This window comes from Topomyia yanbarensis, chromosome 2 (assembly GCF_030247195.1).
Source record: "Topomyia yanbarensis strain Yona2022 chromosome 2, ASM3024719v1, whole genome shotgun sequence".
Lineage (NCBI taxonomy): Eukaryota > Metazoa > Arthropoda > Insecta > Diptera > Culicidae > Topomyia > Topomyia yanbarensis.
In genome coordinates this window covers 424,161,422-424,187,660 of record NC_080671.1, presented here as the reverse complement: position 1 = coordinate 424,187,660, position 26,239 = coordinate 424,161,422, and the positions used below count along the sequence as shown (strand labels likewise).

The window sequence follows — 26,239 nt, the reverse complement described above, 5'->3', positions numbered from 1 at the left end:
GTAATACCTACTTAAGGAAGGCCCCCGACTCAGCGACGCTTCCGTAGGTATTACGGAGTTGGATTGAAGGACAGGTACAGGTCTAGGATTCGCCACAAGCAGGCAATGCGACCACAAAATGAATTTGTTTTATGCGGTGGGATGGTTAATCTCCGAGTACACGTATACTCAGAGCAAAAAGATATTTAGTTATGATTTTTCTTATATTTAAACTCTGGATAGCCGGCCATCGAGAGTGATTTAGTTTTTCCCTAAACTACAGCAATTTGAACTCCAAACAGCCGGCCGTAGGAGTATTGCTAAAAGCGCGAGCGAATCTGATATCAATATTCGTTTGAGAATTGTTTAGTAGAAACACAAGTCAAGAGTATTTTTAATATGCACTTTCATTGCTGTTTCTCTACTAACGATAGAATAAAATGCCAACTCTTATGCGATCAATGTTTGCGCGAATTATTATGCTGACTGAACTACACTTTGAGCGGTATAAAATAAGCACTACCCAAGTACCCAAAACAACCGAGTTTGTACGTCGGACATACAATCAACTACGCACGCATATAGTTTTTACGCTAATAGATTTTTTTAAATTTTTTTTCGTGTCATGACAGCGTTTTTGCACATAACGTGTTAATCTACTAGATTTGGGGTTATATGCACTTATTTCCGCGCGCGATTCAGGTGTTTATTGCAATTCGACGGTCTGAAACGTATCTTGGTAAGAGAAATAAATCTCAGCTTCAAGTGCCTACGGCGGAATATGGCCAAAATTTGACAAAAAAGAAAAAAATTATCTACAAAGCATATGTTATGTGGTGTCATACTCGATTCATACAACTCCGATCGAAATAAAATTCAAATTTGCCCAGTCATCTCTGAGAAAAGTGAGTGACATTATTTCTTACAATTGAACACCGCATCATCTTTAATAGAATCCCTGTGCATATAACTGTCGGCGTGTAGAAATGGGAGTATATAACAAAGGTCGTCGAATTCTCGCCAGACGCTGTAAACAACTTAATCGGTGTGCATGAAATGGAACAATTACACCCAATCTATACTTTTAAACTGTATTCATACCTATTCGATCCGTCCCAGTCCCGGTCCAGCACCGCCCATAGACACCGTCCATACAACTCAAATGCGAGCATCCACACCTGTCCGATATGACACTGTCCCGGACAAGTCCCGCACGAAAGAATACCGGCACCCGCACACGTTACCGTACCGCCACTGAATCGGATCGGAAAGGTGTGAATTTCGTTCGCGTTCGCGTAGCCTTCGCCCGTGCGTTTCACGTTCTATTGAAATTAAACACACGAGCATCGCAATACACTAGTAAGTCCTATTTTTGCTGAATGAAACTTAATGCAATGTCATAGATAATCCTGTTGGAATTGTCTTCCCCCGCTTTAAATATGGGACGGTGCACACCATCACAGGAAGGCATTCCAATGGTAACACATATGCTATGTAATTGTAGTGGTATTAGTTCAAACGGAATTTCATAGCGCACGCATACTGTCAGATCCTCAGGAATGCCATATTTGATCATAAAGCGAAACTCAATCTACTCTAGGAATCCGATTTCACTACCAAAACTTCACAAGACACAATACGCTTATCACTGCACTATGAATACGGCCCTCTCACGAAACACACAATCATTTAAAACTTTCATTTCCAAACCTAACCAACACCATGCGAGAACATCTCATACTCCCCCAGTTTACCCAAATGGACCTTCTCGATGCAATGTATCAAAAGGAAACTCGTAAACAGCACGAACGATATTACCAAAACGGCACCATTCTTACATCGTGAACGAAAATGACTTTGCGGCGTCAAGCGAGAATCGTACTCTATGGAAACAAAACGACACACTCTCCCGCACAAATGACTCACAACACAAACTGACCCCAGCTCTTAAGGTATTTAGCATGGAAATGTCGAAAAACTGATTTTTTGATCATATTTTCAAAAAACAACAATTTTGCCTCAAATTTGATGTCTGATGTCTGTGGTATCTTAGAAGAAGTTATTCAAAACATAATATTCTACAACTTTGTCGAAAACATCGACCCTCTAAAACAATTTTTTGAAAAAAAAAATTTTTTGCTCGGGTACTCTACTTTAGTCCAACAACAAAATATTATATTTAAAAAGTTGCAGAATAATATTGTGAACATATCCTACGAAGAAATGCTGGCTCTAAAATGACATCTAAGGCCTCAAATAGGTTTTGTCCCACCTTTTTTAGATTGGTCCCACTGTGCGGCGGCTCCCTCCAAGATATCCTACCCAGAGATCCAGTGAGCGAAGGGATCGTTATCTCCTCTTTGAGCTATGTAGGATTCCTCGAACATATCTAGGATACTTCCACAAAAAATTCCATGAATACCGACGGTGCTGAACGTCTGGTAGGCGGACACATTAGTGTAAGCCCTCGGCCTCACTCGGACCGGGTTACACATATAACATATAACAACTACAACTCGAAGCAAACAGGCATCATACTTGCTAGAGTGGCCATGTCAGCTTTGTTGCACTGGGCACCGACTCGCCGAGCCACACCCAAAGCTACAAAACATTCGAAGCTCCGCAGGCCATCCACTCAAACTCCGCTAGCGAATGACGGATCTTAATAGTAGCATGTCTGTAATAACCACCTACGTACTTGAAACTATTGAGAACCAGAGCTACAGGTCTAAAGCCCTGGTAAAGGAGGATGGTTGTGATGATCTGGGTCGCGGTCACCACGTAAAGCAAAAAAGGTGATAACCCCAAGTCCAAGGCGTGAAGCGACCCGTACCGACGGATGAGTGATCGAGGGGGTGAAAAAGATGCTCGATCGTTAACGGAGCCTGTGGGGTACCTGGGCAACCCACACGGTAAGTGTCCCTTACCACGTTACTGCGGAGCTCTGGCGTGGCGGACTTTTCTTTCTCGCGCAACTCGTGGGATCAATGAGCGACGCGAAAAACAATAAAAACAAACAATCGGAGGTGCCGAACCCCTTTACTAAAGGTGGTTTGATGAGATCTCCCTCCAGTGGGAAGAGTAGTGGAGCGACGGGGGCTGCATCCGACAGCACCAGTGACCCCCCAGCAGTGGTAGAAAATAACCCTACCAAAGCGCTGGACGGGCCACTAACCGCGATACGTAAAGTGCTGGAGCAGCTCGATACTATAATCGAGTCCACTAACGCGAAGCAAAATATCAGCAAGGAGCTGAAACAGAGCCTGCTGGTGCTACGGAAGGCCGTTCGTGTCGCAAGACAGGAACAGCAGGCTCACGCCAAGAGGGTGGAATGTCGGGAGAAGTCCGACAGAGAAACCCAGACAGTGGCCTACAAGAGGGAGGGAAGAGAGAAGGCCGACATAGGTATCCAGATAGGGGCCTTCCCCTTCTATGGAGCAGCCAAGTCGCTCGAAGCGCCAGCTGAGTTCCCCTCGAAGGGCAAGCGCAAGACGACGTCGAACGCGAAGCGCCCTAGGAAGTCACCAGGCGAGGGTGCAAAAACCAACACCATACGGCGTGTAACCGTCACGGCCAAACGCCGTTTTGTCGAGGTAAACCGGGGCGAAAATGACACCGCCGGGCAGAGAGAAGGTACCAGAAACTCGGCGCAACCGGGGCAGGGGGGCGTAAACCCCTGGACGCTGGTCACTAAGAAGAAGCCAACACCGACACCGAATGCACCTCGGCCCGCGAAGAAGGCCAAGGACAGAGGCTAGGCCTTGTGGTTAATGACCGACAAGGACAAATATGCCGACGTCCTAAAGTCGATGAGGGCGGCCGAAAGTCTCTCGACCCTCGGGCAAGACGTGCGCAGCGTGAGACCAATACAGGAGAAATGATTTTGGTGCTGAAGCGAGGCGCACAATCCAGTGCATTCTATAAGATCTTGGCCCAAGAGGTCCTGGGTGAAGGCACCCAGGTGAGGTCGTTAGGGGCGGAAATGACTCTCCAGTGTAAACAACTGGACGAGTTCACGATGTCGTCGCAGCCGTCAAAGAGCAATGCGACGTGACAATCGAGCGGGCCTCTGAGCACTTGAGAGGGTGCCGGAAGGTCCCCCAAGTAGCCTACTTCAGGCTACTGAAGGCAGATGCCAAAAAGGTTACCGTGAAAGGTAAACTGAAGATCGGCTGGTCGGTATGCCCAATTAGCATACCCCAGCCGCCTTCAGTGGATAGGTGCTATCGGTGACTTGAGTCCGGCCATAAGTCGCACGAATGTAAGGGTACAGACAGGAGCAAACTATGTCGTCGCTGCGGCGAGGAGGGGCATAAGGAGCGGGCTGCACTAAGGCGCATTAATGCCTTAACTGCACCGCTAAGAAGCAAGCCCGTAATCATGCTATGGGTGGACCTTAGTGTCCCTTCGGTGAGGCAAATAAGAAGAAGCCATGAACGTCACACAGCTAAATCTTCACCATTGTGCAGCAGCCCAACAGCTGTTGTGGCAGTCAGTCTCGGAGTCGAGGAAAGTTGTCGCCCTCCTATCAGACCCGTACAACATCCCTGCCGGCAACGGCAATTGGGTGTCGGACGGGTCTGGAATGGTGGCAATCTATACAACGGGACGGTTTCCGGTTCAAGAGGTAATACACTCCTCCGCCGAGGGTGTTGCGATTGCCAAGATCAATTGTGTGTTCTATTGCAGCTGCTACGCTCCACCGAGGTGGCCCATAGAACAGTTCAACCAGATGATCGACAGGCTCTCGTCAGACCTAGTGGGCCGGAAACCGGTAGTCATAGCGGGAGACTTTTACGCTTGGGCAGTGGAGTGGGGCAGCCGCTGTACAAATAGCAGGGGTCAAGCGCTAATGGAGGCGCTTGCGAAACTCGATACTGTACTAGCTAATAATGGCTCCGCTAGTACATTCCGTAGAAACGGGGTGGAGGCGTGGATTGAAGTAACATTTGCCAGCCCGAGTCTGGTTCCAGGCATGGAATGGAGGGTAGACGAAGGCTACACCCATAGCGATCATTTAGCAATCCGCTTTAGGATCAACTATGGTGTGCAGCATCCGAGGGCGGGAGATCCCTATCAGGCACGCGGGTGGAAGTCCAACCACTTCGACAGCGAAGCTTTCACCGCGACCCTGGGACTGGAGGCCACCACCGACAGTCTAAGCGGGGATACGCTGGTAGCCGTTCTGTCACGCGCGTGGGACACCACTATGCCGAGAAAAACCCTGCCAAGAAACAGGCAGATGCCCGGTACACTGGTGGAGTGCCAAGATTGCAGCTCTACGATCAGCCTGCCTCAGAGCTAGACGTAGGATGCAAAGAGCCCGCACCGAGGATGCAAGAGAGAACCGCCATGAAGTGTTTCGAGCTGCGAAATTAGCCCCTAACAAGGCCATTAAAAGCAGCAAAAGGGCGTGTTTCGACAACCTGTGTGAGTGCCAACGCGAATCCGTGGGGTGACGCCTACCGGATTGTGACCGGTTGGCAACGATTATCGAAGTACTCTTCCCGTCTCGAGCCACAAGCCCCTGGCCACCTGCACTACGAGACAGTGCGGGCACGACCGAAATGGTGGCTCCAGTGACGAATGAAGAACTACTCGCAGTGGCTAAATCCCTAGCAATGAACAAAGCTCCAGGGCCGGATGAAAATCCAAACAGCGCTTTCAAGGCAGCGATCATAGCGAACCCGAACATGTTCAGGCTAGCTATGCAGAGATGCTTTGGCGAGTGCCGTTTCCCCGATAGATGGAAAAGGCAGAAATTGGTGTTGTTGCCGAAGCTCGGGAAGCCGCCAGGCGACCCATCGGCGTACAGACCAATCTGTCTGATCGACACGACTGGCAAATTGCTTGAGAGGATCATCCTCAACAGGCTAACCCCGTACGCAGAAGGTACGGACGGTCTGTCAAGCAACCAGTTTGGCTTTCGGAAGGGTAAGTCCACAGTGGACGCTCTCAACTCAGTGATAAAGACTGCCGAGATAGCGATCCAATGAAAAAGGCGAGGCATTCGATACTGTGCGTTAGTGACACTTGACGTGAAGAACGCATTCAATAGCGCAAGCTGGGATGCCATCGCGCTCTCGTTACACCGGCTTAGCCTACCGGTGGGTCTGTACCGGATTCTGGAAAGCTGCTTCCAGAACCGCGTACTGCTATACGACACCGATGCCGGTCAGAAAAGGGTTCCGATTACCGCCGGAGTCCCGCAGGGCTTGATCCTTGGCCCGGTGCTATGGACCCTCATGTATGACGGGGTTCTGAGACTGAAGTTTCCTCCTGGAGTCAAGATCGTCGGCTTTGCCGACGACGTAACCTTGGAGGTCTATGGGGAGTCAATCCCTGAGGTAGAACTAACTGCAGAACACGCGATCAACACGGAGGAGGAATGGATGAGCGCGAAAGGCCTGGAACTCGCTCAGCATAAGACGGAGGTAGTTATCGTCGGCACAACATGCAGTTATCCATGTGGGAGAAGTCGCGATCACTTCACAGCGAAGTCTGAAGTCTCTCGGAGTCATTATAGACGACAAGCTGACCTTCGGCAGCCATGTCGACTATACGTGCAAGAGAGCGTCGACTGCTGTTGCGGCACTATCGAGGATTATGTCCAACAGCTCAAAGGTGTGCACCAGTAGACGTAGGCTACTGGCAGGCGTTGCTGTATCTATCCTCAGGTACGGCGGCCCGTCATGGTCAAGAGCACTGAGGGTAACCAGTTACCTACGGAAATTGGAGAGTACCTACCTCAGGGTGATATCTGCCTACCACACCGTATCACACGATGCATCCTGCGTGATAGCGAGTATGATGCCAGTCGGGCTGGTCATTCGGGAAGATGAGGAGTGCTTCGAGCTACGTGGAAATAGAGGAGCCCGCGAGCGCATCAGGGTGACCTCGATCGCCAGATGGCAGCGTGAGTGGGACAACTCCTCGAAAGGTAGGTGGACTCACCGGTTGATACCTGGCGCAGCGACTGGCAACCGCGTAAGGGGTAAACCCAGCCACCCCGAAGCAAGGCAGAAGAGCGAGTTATAGGCGTATATGTGAACTGCCTCATGCCAAGATGGGAGGGCCGTGGCGTAGTATGTTGGGACTTAGCTATCGATGCCTCGGGGCGTGGCAGAGGAGCGAAGCGGTATGTTAAGGGTGAGCACAAAAGTCAGCCTCACAAGGTATGGAAACGTTGAGCACCCAAGTAACCCTCACATGGTATGCCAGAAGTGCGGCCTAAGAAAAATATCCCAGGGGGGGGATGCCAGGGGGAGCGACAGGGGTGTAATAGAGTGATACGATTGAGAGTGAACCAGGTGATAGGGTGAGCATCCAAGTCAGCCTTACATGGTATGTTAGAGGCTAGCACAAAAGTAAGCCTCGCAAGGAACAAAAAAGGTGAGCACAAAAGTAAGCCTCATGTGGAGTGTTAGAGAGTGAATCAAGGTGTGACAGAGAGAGCACCCAAGTAAGCCTCATACAGGACATATGAACGCGTAAGCGAGAGTGAATGAGTACATCAAGTACAGCCATCCCCCAGAAGTAATACCGAGATGTAGTCCCTGGGGGGAACAATGGCGGAGCCCAATGGAGTTTAGTCAGTATTAATGGCTGCGTCACCATTCGAGCCTGACACACCCCCAGTACACCCCGTGTGGTAGCTTGGCATCTACTAATAGCACGTGTACTGGGCTAGTACGTAAATGTATTCTCCATTGTAAAAAAAGGCCATCAACTCATCGGACGAATAGAAACCTTTAGCAACAAACACAGTGAATAACGAAACGAAACGGTTTTGCTTTTTCATTTTGATAAGCTGAAGAGTTTAATATGCAGTGGAAATACGCATTGTTCGGTCTGAGTCGGACGATGGCTGATGTCTCTTATTATCTCTTATTATTTCTGATTAAATGGGCGTTTCAAAGAGTTAGGTACGGGTTTGTGCTGGTCATGTAGCCTTCGTCTGGGATGATATATTCCCATTGGAATGGGTGCCTCCCCGACTGTTTGGGGAATGCGGAGAATGGTATATATACTAGTGGTTCCAGCCAGTTGTCGACTCGTTTGATCTTGGGTATGTTGGCTGGTACAGGGAAGGAGTGTAGGACTGGCACCTGGGAGTGGGTTTATTGATTCGTTCGACCAGTCAATCCTGACTTTTGCTTTTGGAGCTGACGAATTTCTTCCTCAGGTCGATGTGGTTTGTTCGAATCGAATGCCAAGTGGTCCAATTTGGTATTCGATTCGAACAGATTGGCTTGTTCGTGAGTAGATGAGAATATCTCTCAAGTGTCTCTAATGATGGAGGACTGTTTTGTGGCTCTTAAAAATCATGTCACCACTCTAGCATATTTCCTAGTTCACATCATAACAACTATCAATATAGAAGCGGTTTTGTATAAATTACTCGAACAGACCGGCAGGAGAACATTATATAGGAGTAGTAAAACTAGAAGACGCCACTCTATAGAGGACCCTACACGGGACAAGAATATTGTCAATAAAAATATTGTCAAGGCTACTTCAATACGTCAATCCCATTTGCATTCTACAGAATCAATATTTTCAATATGTACTTACACGATCAATATATTTATCAATAATTTGTCAATATTACTGCTCGTGAAGGGTCCTCTTATGAGACAAAAATGTTGTCATCCTGAGGACCGGTGTTTACACAGTCGCCACTTCGTCTGATTTCGCTAAATTTGATTCCCGAGACTGGCCAAGATCCACTTAGTCATAGGCCGCAGTCCTATGAGCCCCCGCTATAAAAAAAACGATATCACACAGGGGTAAACAAGAGAATTTTCTTTTGCACTAGTAAATCCGAAAGTAAAAAGTGCTTGGTGGAACCAGCGTGCTTCAACCCAACAGAACAAGATTAATGACATTCGCCAGTCAGCATGAGTCGCTCATTCAATCTCTTCTGCACTTTTCCACAGGTGACATCCACGGCCAGTACACAGATTTGCTGCGGCTGTTCGAGTATGGTGGATTCCCACCGGAGGCCAACTACCTGTTCCTGGGTGACTACGTGGACCGGGGCAAACAGTCGCTGGAGACGATCTGTCTGTTGTTGGCCTACAAAATCAAATATCCAGAGAATTTTTTCCTGCTGCGGGGCAATCACGAGTGTGCCAGTATTAATAGGATATACGGTACGGAACTGGAAGATAACGAACGGGCTATAGCCGGCTACTAACGATATCCACTCCATTCCTGTTCTTCTCCTCCGTTTCAGGATTCTACGATGAGTGCAAACGAAGGTACAATGTTAAGCTGTGGAAAACCTTCACCGATTGCTTCAACTGCTTACCGATTGCGGCCATCATCGATGAGAAGATTTTCTGCTGCCACGGTGGATTGAGCCCGGATTTGAATGTGAGTTTGTCATGCAAGCGGCTTTGCACATTTTTCTCGACCTAAAAGCCCGTTGATTGTTTTGGTTTTGTTCCGCGGGATTAATTGGTATCAATAGTTTAAAGGATTTCTGGGAAGAATTTAAATTACTGATTCTATTGTTCGAATTTTTAATAAACTCACTTTACTATTTCTATTTTAGCATATGGAACAAATTAGAAGAATTATGAGACCAACGGACGTTCCAGACACTGGACTGCTGTGCGATCTTCTGTGGAGCGATCCGGACAAAGATGTAAAGGTAAATTAGTGACCCGTGTAATGTGGCTTTCGTGGAATGTAGAATATTATTTTATTTTCTTCAGGGCTGGGGTGAGAACGATCGCGGCGTAAGTTTCACCTTCGGTGTCGATGTGGTTTCCAAGTTTCTCGGTATGCACGATTTGGACCTGATCTGCCGGGCACATCAGGTCGTCGAGGATGGGTACGAGTTTTTCGCCAAACGCTCGCTGGTCACGCTTTTCTCGGCACCCAACTACTGCGGGGAGTTCGACAATGCCGGTGGTATGATGTCAGTGGACGAACATCTAATGTGTTCCTTTCAGGTGAGTTCACGACAATAGCTAAACAAAGCCTATCACGATTTATTCTGCTGCCGAATGCAAGAAAACCGTACTAAGAAAGTGATAACGATTGTACTCCATCTAATGGCAATCTATACGTAACTAGTTTTATTGTCCACTTTCGCAGATTCTGAAACCATCGGAGAAGAAGGCCAAATATCAGTACACCGGTACGAACGCGCAGCGGCCGCAGACGCCCCAGCGAAACCAGAATCAGCCGGTGCCAGCGAGCAAACGAAAATAATAATTTCTCTCCCTCCTGAATCGCTATCTGACCCGACGGCGCGGTGGCGGCAGTGGTGGCGGCGGAAGCAGCAGGAAACAGAAATCATCATCATCACCATCATCATTATCAGCATTGCGCAACTCAGCCTCATCATTAGCGTCAACGTCAAGATCAATGTCCAGTTCATCGGCTGCCGTCCCTGCTGGCGTCGGGACAAACACATCCGATTCATTATTAACCAGTAGTAGCATTAGTACCCGCCTAGATAACCAAAACCACCAGCATTCGGTTGCTTTTTCCCGAGGCTCTTCTTCTGCAAGTGGTTCATCTTACCCACCCACAAAGCAATCCCGCAAACCCACTCACCTAACACTGAACGTCCACGATGTTGACTACTACGACGAACACGATGACGATGGCGAAGAGGACGACTACGAAGAGGAGGAAGAGGAGGAGCTAATAGTAACGATACCACCCCCGCCACCGCCATCCCATCACCAGGTGATGGTAATGCAGCAGCAGATACACTCGCTACGGTTGCATTCACCCACGGACCGGCCGCTCTCCCAACAACCACAAACAATACAAATCTTACCGAAAGCGGTCAAAGTACCAATAGCAGTTCCACCGCCGACACCACCACTACCTTCATCGTCGTCCTCTTCCTCCGCAACCACCGGTTCCCCCTGGGTACCGCTTCGTTTAGTAGCAAACGCGAATGAGCAAACATCGGCAGCAGCGTCCGCCGGTCAACAACAACAATCATCGTCATCGGTGACGTTTTCCACCTTCAGACGGGTGCACTGAGAGAGATTTGGGGTATTTTTTCTTGACAAATTCATGTTATCTAAGTCTTTTTTCGGATTTTTTTCCAAGAAAACACAATTTCTATCTTCTTGTTTGCCCATCAGTAAATTTTTAGTGTTACGTTTTATTTTGATTGAATCAGAAGCAATAAATCTGCTGTGAATTATAACAATAACTGGGAAAGGACCGAAATGTAGCTTCGTGCTTTTGGATAGATGGTGTTGGCGGCCTGTGATATCGCTTTTTTGTTCTGATACTCTTTTCCAACGATTGTAATAGAATTTTGCAAGTTATATTAGATTTCGCTACTCGGTAATACCGCATATAACAGACGTTTAGGCTCATATTCATACGATTGTAAGCACCTCCAACTGCCATTTTGAATAAAGCGAGCGACTAAAGAACGTTTAGCAAACGTTTGTATGGGTATCGCAGTGTACGATGCTGTGCAGTCGAAATACAACCATCAGGCTAGTTGTTACTAACAGTTGAGAAGTTTGCACTACTTTTTAAATTAGTTGTGTTCTAATCTAAATGTCTGTTATTTATGGTGATACGTTGCCGTTGTTTTTCAACAGACCAAAACGCTACGTTCGGAATTTAGGGATTTTCGTAGAATGTGCATCAATCGATTTTTGTAAAATTTGGGACATTTTTACCCAAATTTCCAAAATGTGTATGTAGCCGCTTCCAAAACTTAAAAATCTGGCAGAATGAGAGATTTGTCTTTTTGTCTGGAAGCTGCCAAAACCTCTGGCTGTGCCAGATAAATCTGGCATAATGGCATCCCTGGACAGCGGTATTATAGCAAACATTATAAAACGTTTGAAGCATTTTTTGTGTCTCAACGAAGACATTGGTTCGGGTTCCCTTGGTCGCCAGGCGGCAAGACTTTGTTGCCGTCGATGCTTCAGTGATTAGAGATTCAACAAAGTATGATTGGTCTGGATAGCTGGAGTCTGGAAGTCATGGGCTGAAATAATCGCCGTTAAATAGCACAGTTCTCCTGTGCCAATGAAGCTTATTCTGACATCATCACCGATCCTGAAACCATCGGTGAATATCCGCACGTGATTGCTGTACTTGGTGGCCATCAGGCGCCCTGGCTTCGTTATAGACAGCACCTGCTCTGTACGCTGCGAACAGGCTTGTGTCCCGGGTTTCGCTGGCTATCTGTAGTAGAAAGCAGTTCTCTTCGACTGGAAGTTCCAAGAATGTCAGCGATCATCTATCGATGGTGAATGTGGCCGCCCAATGAAGAAACAACATGAATTGTCCCATGGTATATGGGGCTTAAAAGGTGGATAAGATCTTTTTATTGCAGGCAGGACGTCAACTTCACCCCGTAAAATATTCTGTTGTGGCCTAGCACTTGACTGACAATAAGTGCGGCGGTTGCTACGCTTGTGTCGGGAGCTGATCGTTATAAGTTGTCCAAACGTATACGAATCCACAACAGCTGACATTGGCATAGACGAAAACGAAGCTTCGGAGAACTGTCGGACTAGCCACGCTAGATTCCCACCTGGAAGGTGTTGTTATGTTTCAAGCCTCATACACAAAAAGTCGACTGGAGAACGGGAGACTCAGTACGGCAGTAATATTGTTACGTTAGGGCTCCAGGACCAAACTGAACTGGTGTTTTGTCGATGAAAGGTTTCTTAAACATGTGTTGCACCGAATGATGCTACATTATTAATTTTGTCCAGACTTAATGGGTGCAAGGATTTGTAGCTCATATTCTGAGGTCAGCGTAACAAATTAATGACGGTCTAGTTTTTGCTCGTCGCGCACAATCGAGCTGTCCATGGTAGGGCATGGAACCTCGACGTTGGTTCATCGTTCGTGTCAGCAAATAAATGTGACCACCGAAACTCAAGTGACCCCAAGTTGACCGGCTGTTGCAATACTCCCACGATATCATGACACCGTACCTTCGCCACGTCGAGTATAGCGATATATGCAGGCTATCGAAAACAGATTGGTGTTCCACTTCTCCACAGTTGGCGGGATAAGTGCCGGTTCCTGCTCTAAGACGGAATACGTACTGTTGTTGATATAGGAGTTCAAGCGTTTGACCGCCTTCTGACAATTCACTCCATCTTATTAGTGAAGAATTAGTCCTGCGAATAGGCAATCGGAGGGCTCGGGGACGAACGTTTACATTTATGGTACCTAGAAGCTCGAGACAGCCAATTCGATTGTTCAAAGTAACCAAAATCGTCATAGCACGGGATAGGTCCCGTCGCACTTGCAATGTATCGAGTCCGATAAGCAATCTACCAATCTACGTCTTGACAGCTAGTATAAGTTGTTTCACGGAAATCATTGGAGGGCAAACCGAACAAATCTACGCCGTACTGCCTCAATTTGATGGACACCGTTGAGGTAATGAGGGGTCCTCACAATTGAGCTATGTCCCAGTGTTGATCGAACAAGTGAGCCGTAGAGAGATTTCATGCAGTGAATATCTGAAAAGTGCTTAGATATTCTCATTACGAACCCCAAACAGCGTGATACCTTGGTGACAATATAGCCGATATGCTGCTTAAACGTCTGTTGTTCATCGAGAAAAACTCCGAGATCTTTGACATAATTTGCTCTGTCAATCGTAGATTCTGCTTGACAGTATTCGAATTGAATTGGAGCTTTTTCCTTGAGAACGTAATGTTCCTGCATTTTTCTTTATGATTTAAGGTTGCACAGAGAAAGCGTAAAATTCGCAAACGAAAAAAGCAGTTTTTTTCCACACCGTATGTCAGATCTTCATAAAAATCAATCAGCAGTACTGTAACAACATTCTACATACGCTGATTGATTTTTATGAAGATCTGACATACGGTGTGGAAAAAAACTGCTTTTATCGTTTGCGAATTTTACCCTTTCTCTGTGCAACCTTAAGGTCATTCGGTTGATTTCGCAGCATTCCACAAAGGTTACCAGTTGGTGTTGAAGGAAAGTGGCGTTGTCAGTATTCCGGATTCTGTGGTATAATTCAAGGTTATCAGCGAATGACAACCGTGGTCATATTAAACAAACATTGACGTCGTTGAAATACAGAAGAAAAATCAATGGACCGAGATGGCTGCCTTGCGGAATACCAGATGAAGCGAAGCACTCTTCGCATAAACACTGCCCATGATCGCATATCAGTCCCATAAAGATTGGAAATCCCACAGAAAACGGTACAACTATGCGATCATGGGTAGATTACTGAGATACGATTGCATTCAACGGAGACTATTTGTACCAAAGTCAAGTCTATCCAACTGCGACACTGCAATAGCGTGATAATTCTTGTCAGAAGCAGCTGAAAGTTTGAATTTGTGCCAACACAACCATTTAAAACAGCTTAGGAACTGCACTTGGCGTTGTAATACCACGGTAATTGTCAACTTTCTTTCTATCTACTTTGTGAAATGGAAACATGAAGAAGGATTTCCAGAGGTCGGGAGCGGTTGTTAGCGACAATTTAAACAGATGACAAAGAGGTTCAATTACACCGATGGAGCATTTTTTTAAGAATAATAGCTGGTATACCCTCTGGACCAGCCGAGGTTGAAGCCTTCTTTTTACCAATCGCCAGTTGTACCATATTATTGTCAATATTGATAGAATTCAACGACTGGTATGATTGAGGTATACTGAGTGCCGCGAATTAAACCTGGGTCGGTGTCAGTTTCTCGTTGGAGAAAACACCCGCGAACTTTTCAAAGCATAGTTGGCAAATCTCCTGTGGACTAGAGCGTTACGCCCTTCATAGCCCATTGTCGAAGGCAACCCTTTGTTCTTCGTTTGTTTACATGCTTCCAGAAAGTTTTAGGTTCGGTCTTCAATCTACGTTGGTTAACATGGCCGTAATGATGTCACTGCACGTAGCCCCCCAAACTTGGAGTACTTCTTCAGAGCGACTCTTTTAGTCGCTTTAAACTGTCTCAGCTGGGCAGATTGCCACGTTAGGTGCCTAGATTGAAGGACGTTGGATTTGGGTATATATCTATCGATAGCATAGCTCAAAAGATTGGAAAAGTTGTGAACTGCAACGTTGACATCGCCATTGGCCAGAATTTCGTATCAGTGGATATTCAACAAGGAAGTCAATAATGATATTCTAGCCGGCTCTTCCAAAGTTATAGCTGATGGTGTCAGACATTTTGTAGCTCTGTTTCCCACGAATATCTTGGTGTACAGTCAGATTTGCTCGAAAGGCACAGATCGAGGATTCTGTTGATCTCGTTCACCGCGTTATTCCTTTGGCGCAGCAGATTTAGACTGTTTTGCCCATAATCACCAGTCAGTCTCATGTTGTATGGGATTCTATATCTACATGGGACTGACTTGCGATTATAGGCAGTGTAGTAGCAGACAAGCAAACTTGTGATGCCAGCGTGGAAAAATGACAGTTCGGGATCTGCGAACCTAAATCCGTCAGAAGCAGAGCGCCATTTTAATCCGGAAAAGTTGAAATCATCAACAATAAAGATCTCGTCAACCCGGCTTACATGAGCAGAGATCCGTACCAGTGACTCAGTGTGTGCATCAATCAAGGTCAGATCGCGAGTCCGGTCTGGTGGCTAATAAACCACCCAGAGAAAAAGTGCCTAACCAGCCAGTTTAATTTGCACCCACACCAGTTCGCCACAGACCTTCAAAATATCCTTAATTAGGTGCGCTTTCAATCGACGATGGATAGGTACAAGCAACCCACCGCCGCACAGTGATCACCTTCCATACAAAAGTCGGACAAAACCTCAAAAGTGGCCCGAATTTGATGAAAACTTTACATTAAGGTAATTTTGTGACGTTGAATTCATATTTGATGTTTATTTTTTGTTTTTCATTACCTCAAAATTTTGGCAATTAGGGTGGTTCGAAAATTCAACATTTACGAATATAAAGTGCACTATATCCAAAAATTCATTTTCAAAAATATAGATGTTATGAATTTTTTAGCAGACTATACATTTTTTCGATTGTTGATATTAACAAGACACATCTATAAATTATATTACGAACCCTGGGTAATCAAAGGCTACCATGCGTCTCCTTTAGACATATCATGAAAAATCATCTCTTTTCATATCTCGGGGCAGAAAGGGGCAAAACAAGATATTCATATTCGAAAAGTAAACTAATTTTCAAGTATCATGAACAACAAGCGATCTTTCCGAACTGTTTCAAAAAAAAGTACAGCCACTTTGAACATTATAACTTTAATTTATTGCATGATTTGTTATTTGTTATTCATGTCTGAACGAGAAAAAAGGCTTGTATCGACTAAATTGAATGGCAACCGTAAGTCCAGCGAATAACCTTTCAAATGAAACCAGTTCAACCCTAATCGGAATCTTAACTAAAAAGATATATTCATTTGAATAGCTTAGGTTTGAATACAGTTTTTTTCAGAATTCATCATCTATTTCACCTTTGAAGTTCTGTAAAAAATCTAACTTTCGTGCTCGGCACTTAATATTTTGAGAAGACTCTATTCAACATGTTAAGAAATAAAAAAAAAGTTAAATCATGAAAAATCTAAAATAAAATTTTGAGGTTTTGTCCGGCTAGGCGACACTGTGCGCCGGTAGTCTTGAGGTTGGTGCGTGAGCAGTGATCTGTACGGAAGACATCGTAGTTGACACCTAATGCATGCACCGAGAACGTGCTATCGCAGAGCCACGTTTCCGTGAGGGCGTTTATATCGAAGCATTTATCCGAACTTGCTACCAAATTATCATCGATTCCTGTGTTCATACGACTGACATTCTGATTATATATATGTAGGTTTGAATGCTGCGGTTAACAGGAAGCAAGGAGCTGATCAGTGCTTGCATTAATTAGGTTCGTAGTTATCGCTGGTATCGATTTGGAAGACCGGTTGACCGCTCCCGTACACAGGACCGGGACGACTTTTAAACGCTGGCTGCAATTGCTCGACTGGAACTTCCTTAGTGCTAGCTGCAGTGCGTCCCACCGTACGATGAGTCATGTCCGCATAGCACAGAGTGCTTAGTCCTTCTGTAGTCGCTATAGAGAGCGGAATATGCTGTGAAGAGACGTGCTTCCTGATGACACAGCAGCAGTCTCGTACGCTTGGTGACGCATAAATGGGACCTCCATATGTACTCAAAGTTGATAGGAGGGCTGAAAGCGACGTGAGCAGCAATATCATGCGCCTGCAAGGGGGTTGATTCTGAACGGAGGCAGCATCTTATTGTCCAACTTCGGATGAACAGATACATTCTAAGTATTTACCTGATGACACAGGAACGAATCCTTCATGTTCTCCGAGTTTACTGGAAGGCGAAAGTGTGATGTCGGCATCAGGTGGAACGTTTTTGCTGAGTGCCGGCATCTGAAGTCCATCCACAGAAGAGTGCATGCGCTCGGCTAATGCTGTGTTGCTAATGCTAAAGGTGTTACAGGCGTTGGAAAGTTGACCACTAGAGGAGTCCGAGGTTTTTGGACAATATATTTCTCAAAGTTACGAAACACAATTCCTCCCGGCCAAACTGCCCAAAACTGGCTGAACTCTGCACACTTAATCTTGTGCTACCGAATCCCAGCTTTTTTTTTGCTACTTTTACCGAGTTTTGCATAGCCGAGCACTCGGCTAACAAAGCTTTTACAGAGATCTCAGTAGAAATGACGTTTGTTTTGAATAAACTCGGTAAATATATCGCTGAAAATCAGTAAATTAACGCCACTTTGCTGAGCTATCAGTTGAAAATTTTTACTGACTGTTCAGCTGTGCGGAAATTACCGAACTGAATTGAGTGTGTGCACTTTTGAATTGTGTGCCATTGTCTCTGACGAGGACCTTTGACTTTCCCTTGTTGACCAACAGTGAACGAAACAGGTTGATGGTTGCTGTTATCATGATCCGCCGAGTTGTGAAAACTTGCGGCAATTTGCTACATGCGTCGACGATTACGAGAACATGCATCAACCCGTTGTCATGGACCGGTAGTTGACGGCCAAGATTTTGGTGTTGCTTTAAATGATAAGCCTTGATTAAACTGACTATCGTCTCATCAAATCCTGGTTAATACACACAGCTACGTGCGATTGCTTACATCCGTTGCACTCCCGGCTGACCCTGGGGATGGATTTGATACAGATGTCACTTTCGGTAGAGTTTAGTAATCACGATCCTGTTTCCGAACATAATGCAGTCTTGGACGATCGATAAATCTTCGTGGTAATCGTAAAGTTCTCGCAGTTCCCAATCGTATTGGGCCAGTCATCTTGGATGAAACTTTTGAAGAACTGAATCGGACTTGGTTGTCTTCTTGATCATGCTGAAACTAAGAGGTAACAGATTGACATTTCCAATTTTTTATAATTCAGGACAGTACAGCGGCATTCCCGAACTTGACTGTCGAAACGTATGCCATGGACAAGTCGCAGGAGAGTAATGTACGGTTCTACACTGAAACCGGTTGACAGTACACTGGTATTGTTCCTATTTTTAGATCCAAAGATTTTTAGTACCGGCGCATGAACAAGAACATGTGAAACTGTGTTACAGCAGAGTACACAAATCCTTTCCGATCTGTCTAAGAATATCGTTGTTCTGTGGTTGTGAGCGCTTGAAATGCATGCTAAGTAACCTTGATCTTATCTCGGGAACCTTATGGTTTATTATTTATTTGTTATAGCTTCACTAATATACCTCTTGACCTCAATAGTGGTAGCTTGAACTAGTTACAATTAAGAATAGATTATATTTTAGCTTCAATCGAATTCCTCAAGTGGAAGTCAAATGCCATCGCCACATTTAAAAATACGCTGAAGTCCGGTAACAGCGCTCTGACGACCATAGCGTGTTCTCCTGAAAAGTAATCGCAGGAGAGAGTTGTTACGTAGAGCGCAAATGCGGGTTTAAAGATCCACTCATCCGAGGATTGTAGAGCAATCCACTCTGGTTGACAGTAAGTCCAAGACGACGAGCAGAGCTCGAGAGCAGTCCATTTGGACGCCTAGAGTGTCGGCATTTATTATCTGACAACGGTTTATCGGACCCGCATAATCTGCATGAACCAGCTATGGACCAGTGGTCGATAGGCCAAGATTCTGGTGTTGCTTTAGGTGACAAGCCTTGACCTAACTGACTTTCGTCTCGTCAAATCCTGACACGTACACATATCTACATGCGACAGCTTTCATTCATTGCACTCCGGGCTGACGCTTGTGGAGTTGATTCAGGCGCCTCTTTCGGTAGAGCTTAGTAGTCACTATTCTGTCTCCGTACATAATGCAGCCTTGGACGATCGATAAACCTTCACGGTAATCGTAAGGTCATCGCAGTTTCGAATCGTATTTCATCAGTCTTCTTGGATGAAATTGTACGCCTTCTGAAGAACTGGATCGAACTTGGTTGTCTCCTTAATTAAGTTCAAACTAAAAGGTAATTGATCGACGTTTCTGACTGCTAATGACCCCAATTATTCTTCCAGGGTGGCACAGACTACGACGAAGTCTTCGTCTGGCTTTATATGCGGATTTATGATTCAGGATAGCACATCTGTTTTTCCGAACCTGGTAGTCGAAACGTATTCTATGAAGAAGTAGTAGAAGAGCGATGCTAGAGCCCTACACTGAAACCGGTTGGCAGTGTGTACTGGTATTCCTTGTTTTTAGGTCCAAAGATTCGTAGTAGCAGCGCATGAACTATTTCAAGATTGAACTACCTCTCGAACAAGAATTTGTGAAATTTGTGTTACACCATGGAGTACACAAATCCATTCCGATTCGGCTAAGAAGAACGTTGTTCTGTGGCTTTGAGCGCTGGAGATGCATGCTAAGTAACCTTGGTCTTACCTCGGGAACTTAACGACTTATTGTTTGTTTATTTGTTGTAGTTTCACCAATAGACCTCTTGGCCTCTATAGTGGTTGCTTAAACTAGCTACATTTAAGGCTAGACAATATTTTAGCTTCAATCGAATTCCTCGTCAAGTGGAAATCAAATGCCATCGCCACATTTAAAAATACGCTGATATCCGGTAACAGCGCTCTGACGACCCTAGCTTGTTCTCCTAAAAGGTAATCGCAGGAGAGAGTTGTTACGTAGAGTGCGAATGCGGGTTTGAAGATCCACTCATCCGAGGACTGTGGAGCAATCCACCCTGGTTGACAGTAAGTCCAAGACGACGAACAAGGCTCGAGAGCAGTCCATTTGGACGCATAGAGTGTCGGCCTGTATTATCTGACATTGGTTTTCCTAGCTCGGCAGCTAAAATCTGTTACGCCAAGGAAGATATCGGAGTGCAAAGCGTTTGAACCTGCGCTGGACAGCATCGATTCTGTCAAGCCAGTTCTGGTCGTACGGGTTCCAAACAACAGGACAATATTCTAGTGTTGAGCGAATCAATGCGCAATAAAGCGATTGTAGACAGTTTACGTCCTTCAAGTTTTGCGGAAGTTGAACCCTAATTATCTTGATGCGTTATCCACGATGTACAAAGTATGTGGTTTGAACGTTAGTGTGGAATCCATGATGACTCCGAGAACCTTGATGTGGAAGTATCTTGGAATGTTCGAATTGAACAAATGCTAGGTGAACTGGATCGTGACGATTGAGTATTTACTCGGATTTAAAACCATTCGGTTTAGATAACACCACGTACTGCAGTTGTCCAGTTCACTCGAAAAAAAAAGCTCGGCATCGGTTGTACCCCGTATTGGTCGAAAAATCTTTGTCATCGGCTAAAGAAAGGCGGTGTCCTTGTGGTTTGATATTGACGCCATTAAAGTAAAGGAGGAATATTACAAGGCCGAGATGGCTGCCTTGCGGGATGCTGGATGTAGCAAGGAGTGTTCCAGGTAGACAGTCCTTAATGTTGCTTGGAGTTGCCTTCCATCGAGGTAGAAACGAAACCAGTGCGTAAGTTGTCCATGAATAACGAGTTTGTCCAGCGTCGCTATTGCGATATCATGGTTGATTTTGTCGAAGACCGCAGATAGATCCATGTAAATAGCATCGGTTTGCAATCCGTTGCAATACATCGAGTACATAAGTTGTGAACGAGTATAGGTTGGTCGTTTAGGCATAAAACCGTGTTGGCTGTCGGCAATGTAGTGTTTGCTGCGAAAGAACCAGTTCGAATAGTTTTGATATGGCACTCAAAGACGAGATTCCCCGATAATTATCAATGTTCGATTTGTTTTCCTTTTTATGGACTTGAAACATGTGGGTATGTTATTCCAATTCCAACCGATGCTGTATCTCTAGACACTATTTAGTCAAGAAAACCGATTGGAACTTGTCGAACGGTTGCTGGCATTCTAAAGTCCACTTCAACGACGAGCTGGTTTTGAATGATTCGTCCAGTGGACATCGAACGAACTTTCCGTAATAATTGATAGGAAGAAACGAACAACGGTAAGGTCCTTTTGGATTTCGTATGTTTCTGATAGTCTCACTGGATTTGAACGCACGCCATGACGGTCCAGTAGGAGATCTATATACCGGATCCGCTGTTGCTCAAACAAACGCGTTCCTGGGCGTATGGTGAAACCGTAGTCTTGAATTCGCTGCATGACTGCTTGCAGATAGATTCAACCGCAATCATTGTTGGCGTTTTGTGTTTTCCGGCTTTGGTAACCGAAGATTGCACTCGTGAGGTTTGGTAGCGGTTGGATTTTAAATGGACAGTTAATTTAATTACAATTCTAGACCTAACTCCTATCGAACAAAGTCAAATACAGATTGACATGTTATGATAATGGGACAGGGTGACATGTTACACTTGTTTACGACGAATGCGAGGTTCGAACGAAAGTGGTTCGTATTCTCATTGACGACAGCAAAATCAAATGGTCTTACTATTCGATCGAATAACTTTCGAACGAATCTCGCATACTTCATAAACAAGAATAAGGGTGTGGATTTTCATAAACGATTGATTTATTCCTTTACATTCATGTTTCCGGACGAATTTGTTTCTTTTGTATTTTTATCGAATTATCCTAAATATCTGATCCTCAGATATTAGCAAAAACTTTGTGCTTACTCATATTCTAGCATTCCTAAGACTTTGCGAATATCTCCTTAATAAAACAGAGATGAATTTTTGAATTCCAATTTCCGATACGGCAGAGACATAAATTAATTAGAAGGTTTAGAAATTTGATTGATTTCCACCAGGTTTACTGCACATACTAAGGAATCGATTTTATTTGAGGCAAAATTCTGGCGAAAACTAGACAAAGAGTTCCGACTGATTTGATTGAAATGTTACTTGCCAAGATGTAGTATACCCATTGGGTATCCACATATTTCTATAGTACAAGTTTCGACATTTTAATTTGCAGGTAAACATATCGTTTACACATGTAGTTGGGAAGAAAGAAAAAAACTTCTAGGCTTAAGGAGTGGGTAGAACAGTGTAAAAAGGCGATTGAAATGTCATATATCTCAAGAGGTGCTTTTGGAAATGTCGCTTTATTCCGTTTGTATCTGTTTATTTTTTAGCAGAATTCAAGTGACTCAACATTTAATATGCCGAAGTGATAGAGGTGATGAAGAAATAGAGGAATTGATTAGTGCTGTTTCAGTGAAGGATTTGGTATTTGAAATAAAAAGAAAATCGTGTGAAATTTCACTGTGTTGAAGCAGCTTGAGTTGAGATTACAAACTACAATTAGTGTCACATACAGCAAATAGAACAAATGAAGTCTTTATTGTACTTATGTATCCAGGTTCCATGAAGCGGAAAATTTTTAAATTTAATGTTTCATAATTCCGAGAGAAAGTGGTACTTGTTACATTTAGAAACAATGGCGATTTTATTTCACGTTTAGGTTCCGGTACGTTGGTGATAAGATCTCCCAAATAGCCCGAATTGTGTCACGAATGACATTACATGCTTTGGAGAAGGCAATTCAAAAATTGTTAAAAATAGCTATTGATGTTTGCGGGTCACCAGTAGCGAGATACTCAGCGCCATTGCCAAACGAATTCCTGGACCTTAAGCCTTCACATTTTCCTTGGGTAAGCTTGGGACGAACGAGTTTCAATAACTTCTTATAATCTTCTGGGCTCATTCTGAAGTATTTGAAAAACAATTTTGGATCTCGTTTGATCTTCATCGTGAAGGTGCTTCATCACGTATCCAGGAACGTTTGTTTTGTATACTTCCTAAAGTTAAATTTAATTGGTAAAATTTACCTCGGTACACGATACAACAAATATTTTTCGAGCTGCATTTTTTTTTTATTTTTTATTTGTGGAAAACGTGAAGATTGCAGCTTCGACTCCACATAAAAGCAAAGATGATATTGCTTGTGGCACTAAAAACTGGATTTTAATCGCACTTGTGCGCTTACTTTTCTTCTATTAAATTCTTCTCATAGACTGGTTAGTTCGGCTGGTCTGTCTATGAAAGTACCATCTCTATCACTTGAAATACATGTGTTTTGACAGCTCGCAGTTTTCAGTAGCAGTTTGATCAGTCGCAGTTTGAAAGTGCGGAGTCCAGGTTGGTGTGAAGTGCGCAATAATACTTTAATTATGACGACATAATATGGTAAAGGTGTCGCGATTAATTATTATTTATTTGTAACGGTGAGTTTAATATAAATGAAAAATACAAGTTCATTCACATATGTCGTATTCGTTTTTTACTCGATTGTACACAAATGCGAGTGTAGTGCTACTAACCTCTACTATACCCATCTTGGCTCGATAGATTTTTTTTCGCTGCAATGAAGCGTAAGGGGTGACCCAGTATCGTGTAATGTTATGTTATCAAGCGTACTATAAAAAGCCGAGACACATCATTAAACCCAGAAACACTTTTTAAAATGTTGGAGACATGAAATAATTTATGAAAATCCAGCCTAAGGAGAAAAAATTGGGTAACTAATATTCTACCCTAATGCGATTTTTTTTGGAGAATCTACTCTGTGTGTGAAAGTCACAAGTCTTGATTTAATAAAGTCATGGACTGCGTAACGTTTTTGTCTCATTAGAAACCGACACTAACTGAGAGTCGGAAAAATTTAGCGACGGATTGATGCTAAATCTTAAATCGCGGCTTTGCTATGTCTCATCAGTATAACAGGATTTCTGCTCTACCGGGACATTCCGTTTTTGGAAACACAAATGATTTTGATGCGATGAAGTCTTGCAGTACTAGCTTCACCTTGGCCTTAGAACACAGTTCCAATGCGCTGCTGAAAAGATTGTGAATTTGAAAAAAAAATACTAGCTGATTCATCGGATAACATTTTTATTATTTGCTTTCGCTACTCAATAGACGATGACAATTTTCCACAGAAATACCCCAACCTCTCGAGTTGTTAACTAGCATCAATATAAGGAAAATCACAGAAACACTGTCGTGAGATTTATGTCTACTAATTTGCACGACAGATAAACCCTTATCATGGAAAGATGAAAACGACAAACAAGAAGAAAAGAAAATAGTGCATCAATACAATACAGTAAACACACGTAAGGTAATAGAAACAACTAGAAATCAACAACATTTTGCTTTTAACACTATAACTACTACCTACCTGTGATTTTTGTCAGCAAAAGTCGGTCTACATAGCAAATAAAACACAGACACACACACCAACAATACACAGCCCATGCAAGAAAACTTTAGCCTACTTAGACCTAATTATCAACAGAATGATTGGTTGAAAACCTTGAATGGTCCTCTATGTGTGTGAGAGAAAGATAGAGAGAGAGTGAGAGCGAGTAAAAGAACGGGGTTAGCAAAGCCACCCAAGATTATAAAAGTATGTATTTATAAAAAAAAACACTAAATTCTACTATCACTGACGATGTGCGAGTTAAACCAAACAAACAAACAAAACAAAAACAGTGATGATAATCATGTTTTTATATAGACCAGTCCCAGCGCCGAACTTGTTAACGCGTAATTGAGACAGATATAGATACACTAACACACCCACACACTCCAGGTGTCCCGGGAGTTGGGAAAATATATAGCAATGTTGTATAAAAAAATAAAGTACTGTAAAACAAATCATAATCTTATAAAACCGGAACTAAATGTAGCCAGTAGGAGGACAATAGACAAACCAGAACAAGTCAGAACATTATAGATAAAAAAAAAATCTAGTGTAGAAAGCCATGGAAAGTAATGTAAAGCAAACACACACACACACACATTGCGACGAATATATCACTTCGGAAATGAAACAAAAACACCTGATAAACGTCTATTGGTCGAAGCGAAGAAAGGAAAAGAACCAATAACAAGCTGAAGATGAGAAGAGTGAAAACAGACATGTCAACGGGTCTCTACTGCGAGCGTGCAGCATTAGGCAAATAACATAATCAAACAATCGTTGTATCAAGCGATTATAAACCAGCAAGTGGAATGGTTTTGAGAATCAAGAACACGAGGCCGCGTATTTAACACTGAAAAGCTATCATAAGCTATGCGTGTAGTCGCCAAGTTAATTAACATGCATTGATTGTAAACGTGAAGAAGAAACCATCAAAAAATATATATAAAAGGTTTTTAAATAGTCATGTCATGCAACTTTCTTATTTCCCGAACCCTGAATCGTTGATCATTGTTATCAGTAAATTTAAACGATTACAAACAAAACAAATAAATTGTTAAGTAAGAAATGAATTGCCTTCTTGATGTAGAAGAGAACAAAATTATTTATTGGACAAAAGCTCATCAGCTCTGATTTTTTTCTCCAGTGTATAGATTGCTAGGATCAGTAACGGAGCACTGTTTTTTTTATAATAAACCCACGATGTGTTGCTGCATTTATCCGATGCATAAGCATTTTTTCTCAGCAAAAAGAAACTAAACACTAAAAACACCGATTGTTTATGTAACGATTGTTTCTGTATCACTTAACATTTGTTCTGAAAGCAAATGATCATGCAACAAATTCATTTGGGATTGGAACATTTCTTTAATTTGGACATTCTACATACAGGTAAGTACAGTACAATGATACTACAATGAAATGCACTATGCTATATTTCATCCCAAATAGAAAAATTTTAGGTTGAAAGCCAACTTTTCTCCACTAAGGATTACCTATTACTAAATTTGTTATGGAATTGCGTTTCGATTTCGTCTCATCAGAATCCGGCACTAACTTAGCGCCTGAGCAATTACAAAACTAATGTATCTATAGGTTTAATGCCCTTCATGTGCAAACGTAGTTCTAGCAAATTTTCTCATTAGTGGAAAAAAATGGTTTCATTCCAAATTTTTTCTCCTTAGAGAGGAACATAGCTT

At 43.7% G+C, this 26,239-nt stretch overlaps 1 protein-coding gene across 9 annotated transcripts in view; it reads left to right on the top strand.

The window, feature by feature from the left end:
- The window catches only part of LOC131685291 (serine/threonine-protein phosphatase PP1-beta catalytic subunit), a 283,243-nt gene extending 257,479 nt beyond the window's left edge, over positions 1-25,764 (top strand). For all 9 annotated transcript variants that reach the window (XM_058968909.1, XM_058968907.1, XM_058968906.1 and 6 more), the window contains 5 exons: positions 8,919-9,134; positions 9,218-9,357; positions 9,539-9,637; positions 9,702-9,941; positions 10,087-25,764. In XM_058968909.1, the coding sequence (XP_058824892.1) occupies positions 8,919-9,134; positions 9,218-9,357; positions 9,539-9,637; positions 9,702-9,941; positions 10,087-10,203 (812 nt within the window). In that variant the 3' untranslated portion in view covers positions 10,204-25,764. The remainder of the gene's footprint in view (positions 1-8,918; positions 9,135-9,217; positions 9,358-9,538; positions 9,638-9,701; positions 9,942-10,086) is intronic.
- The last annotated feature ends 475 nt before the right edge of the window (positions 25,765-26,239 follow it).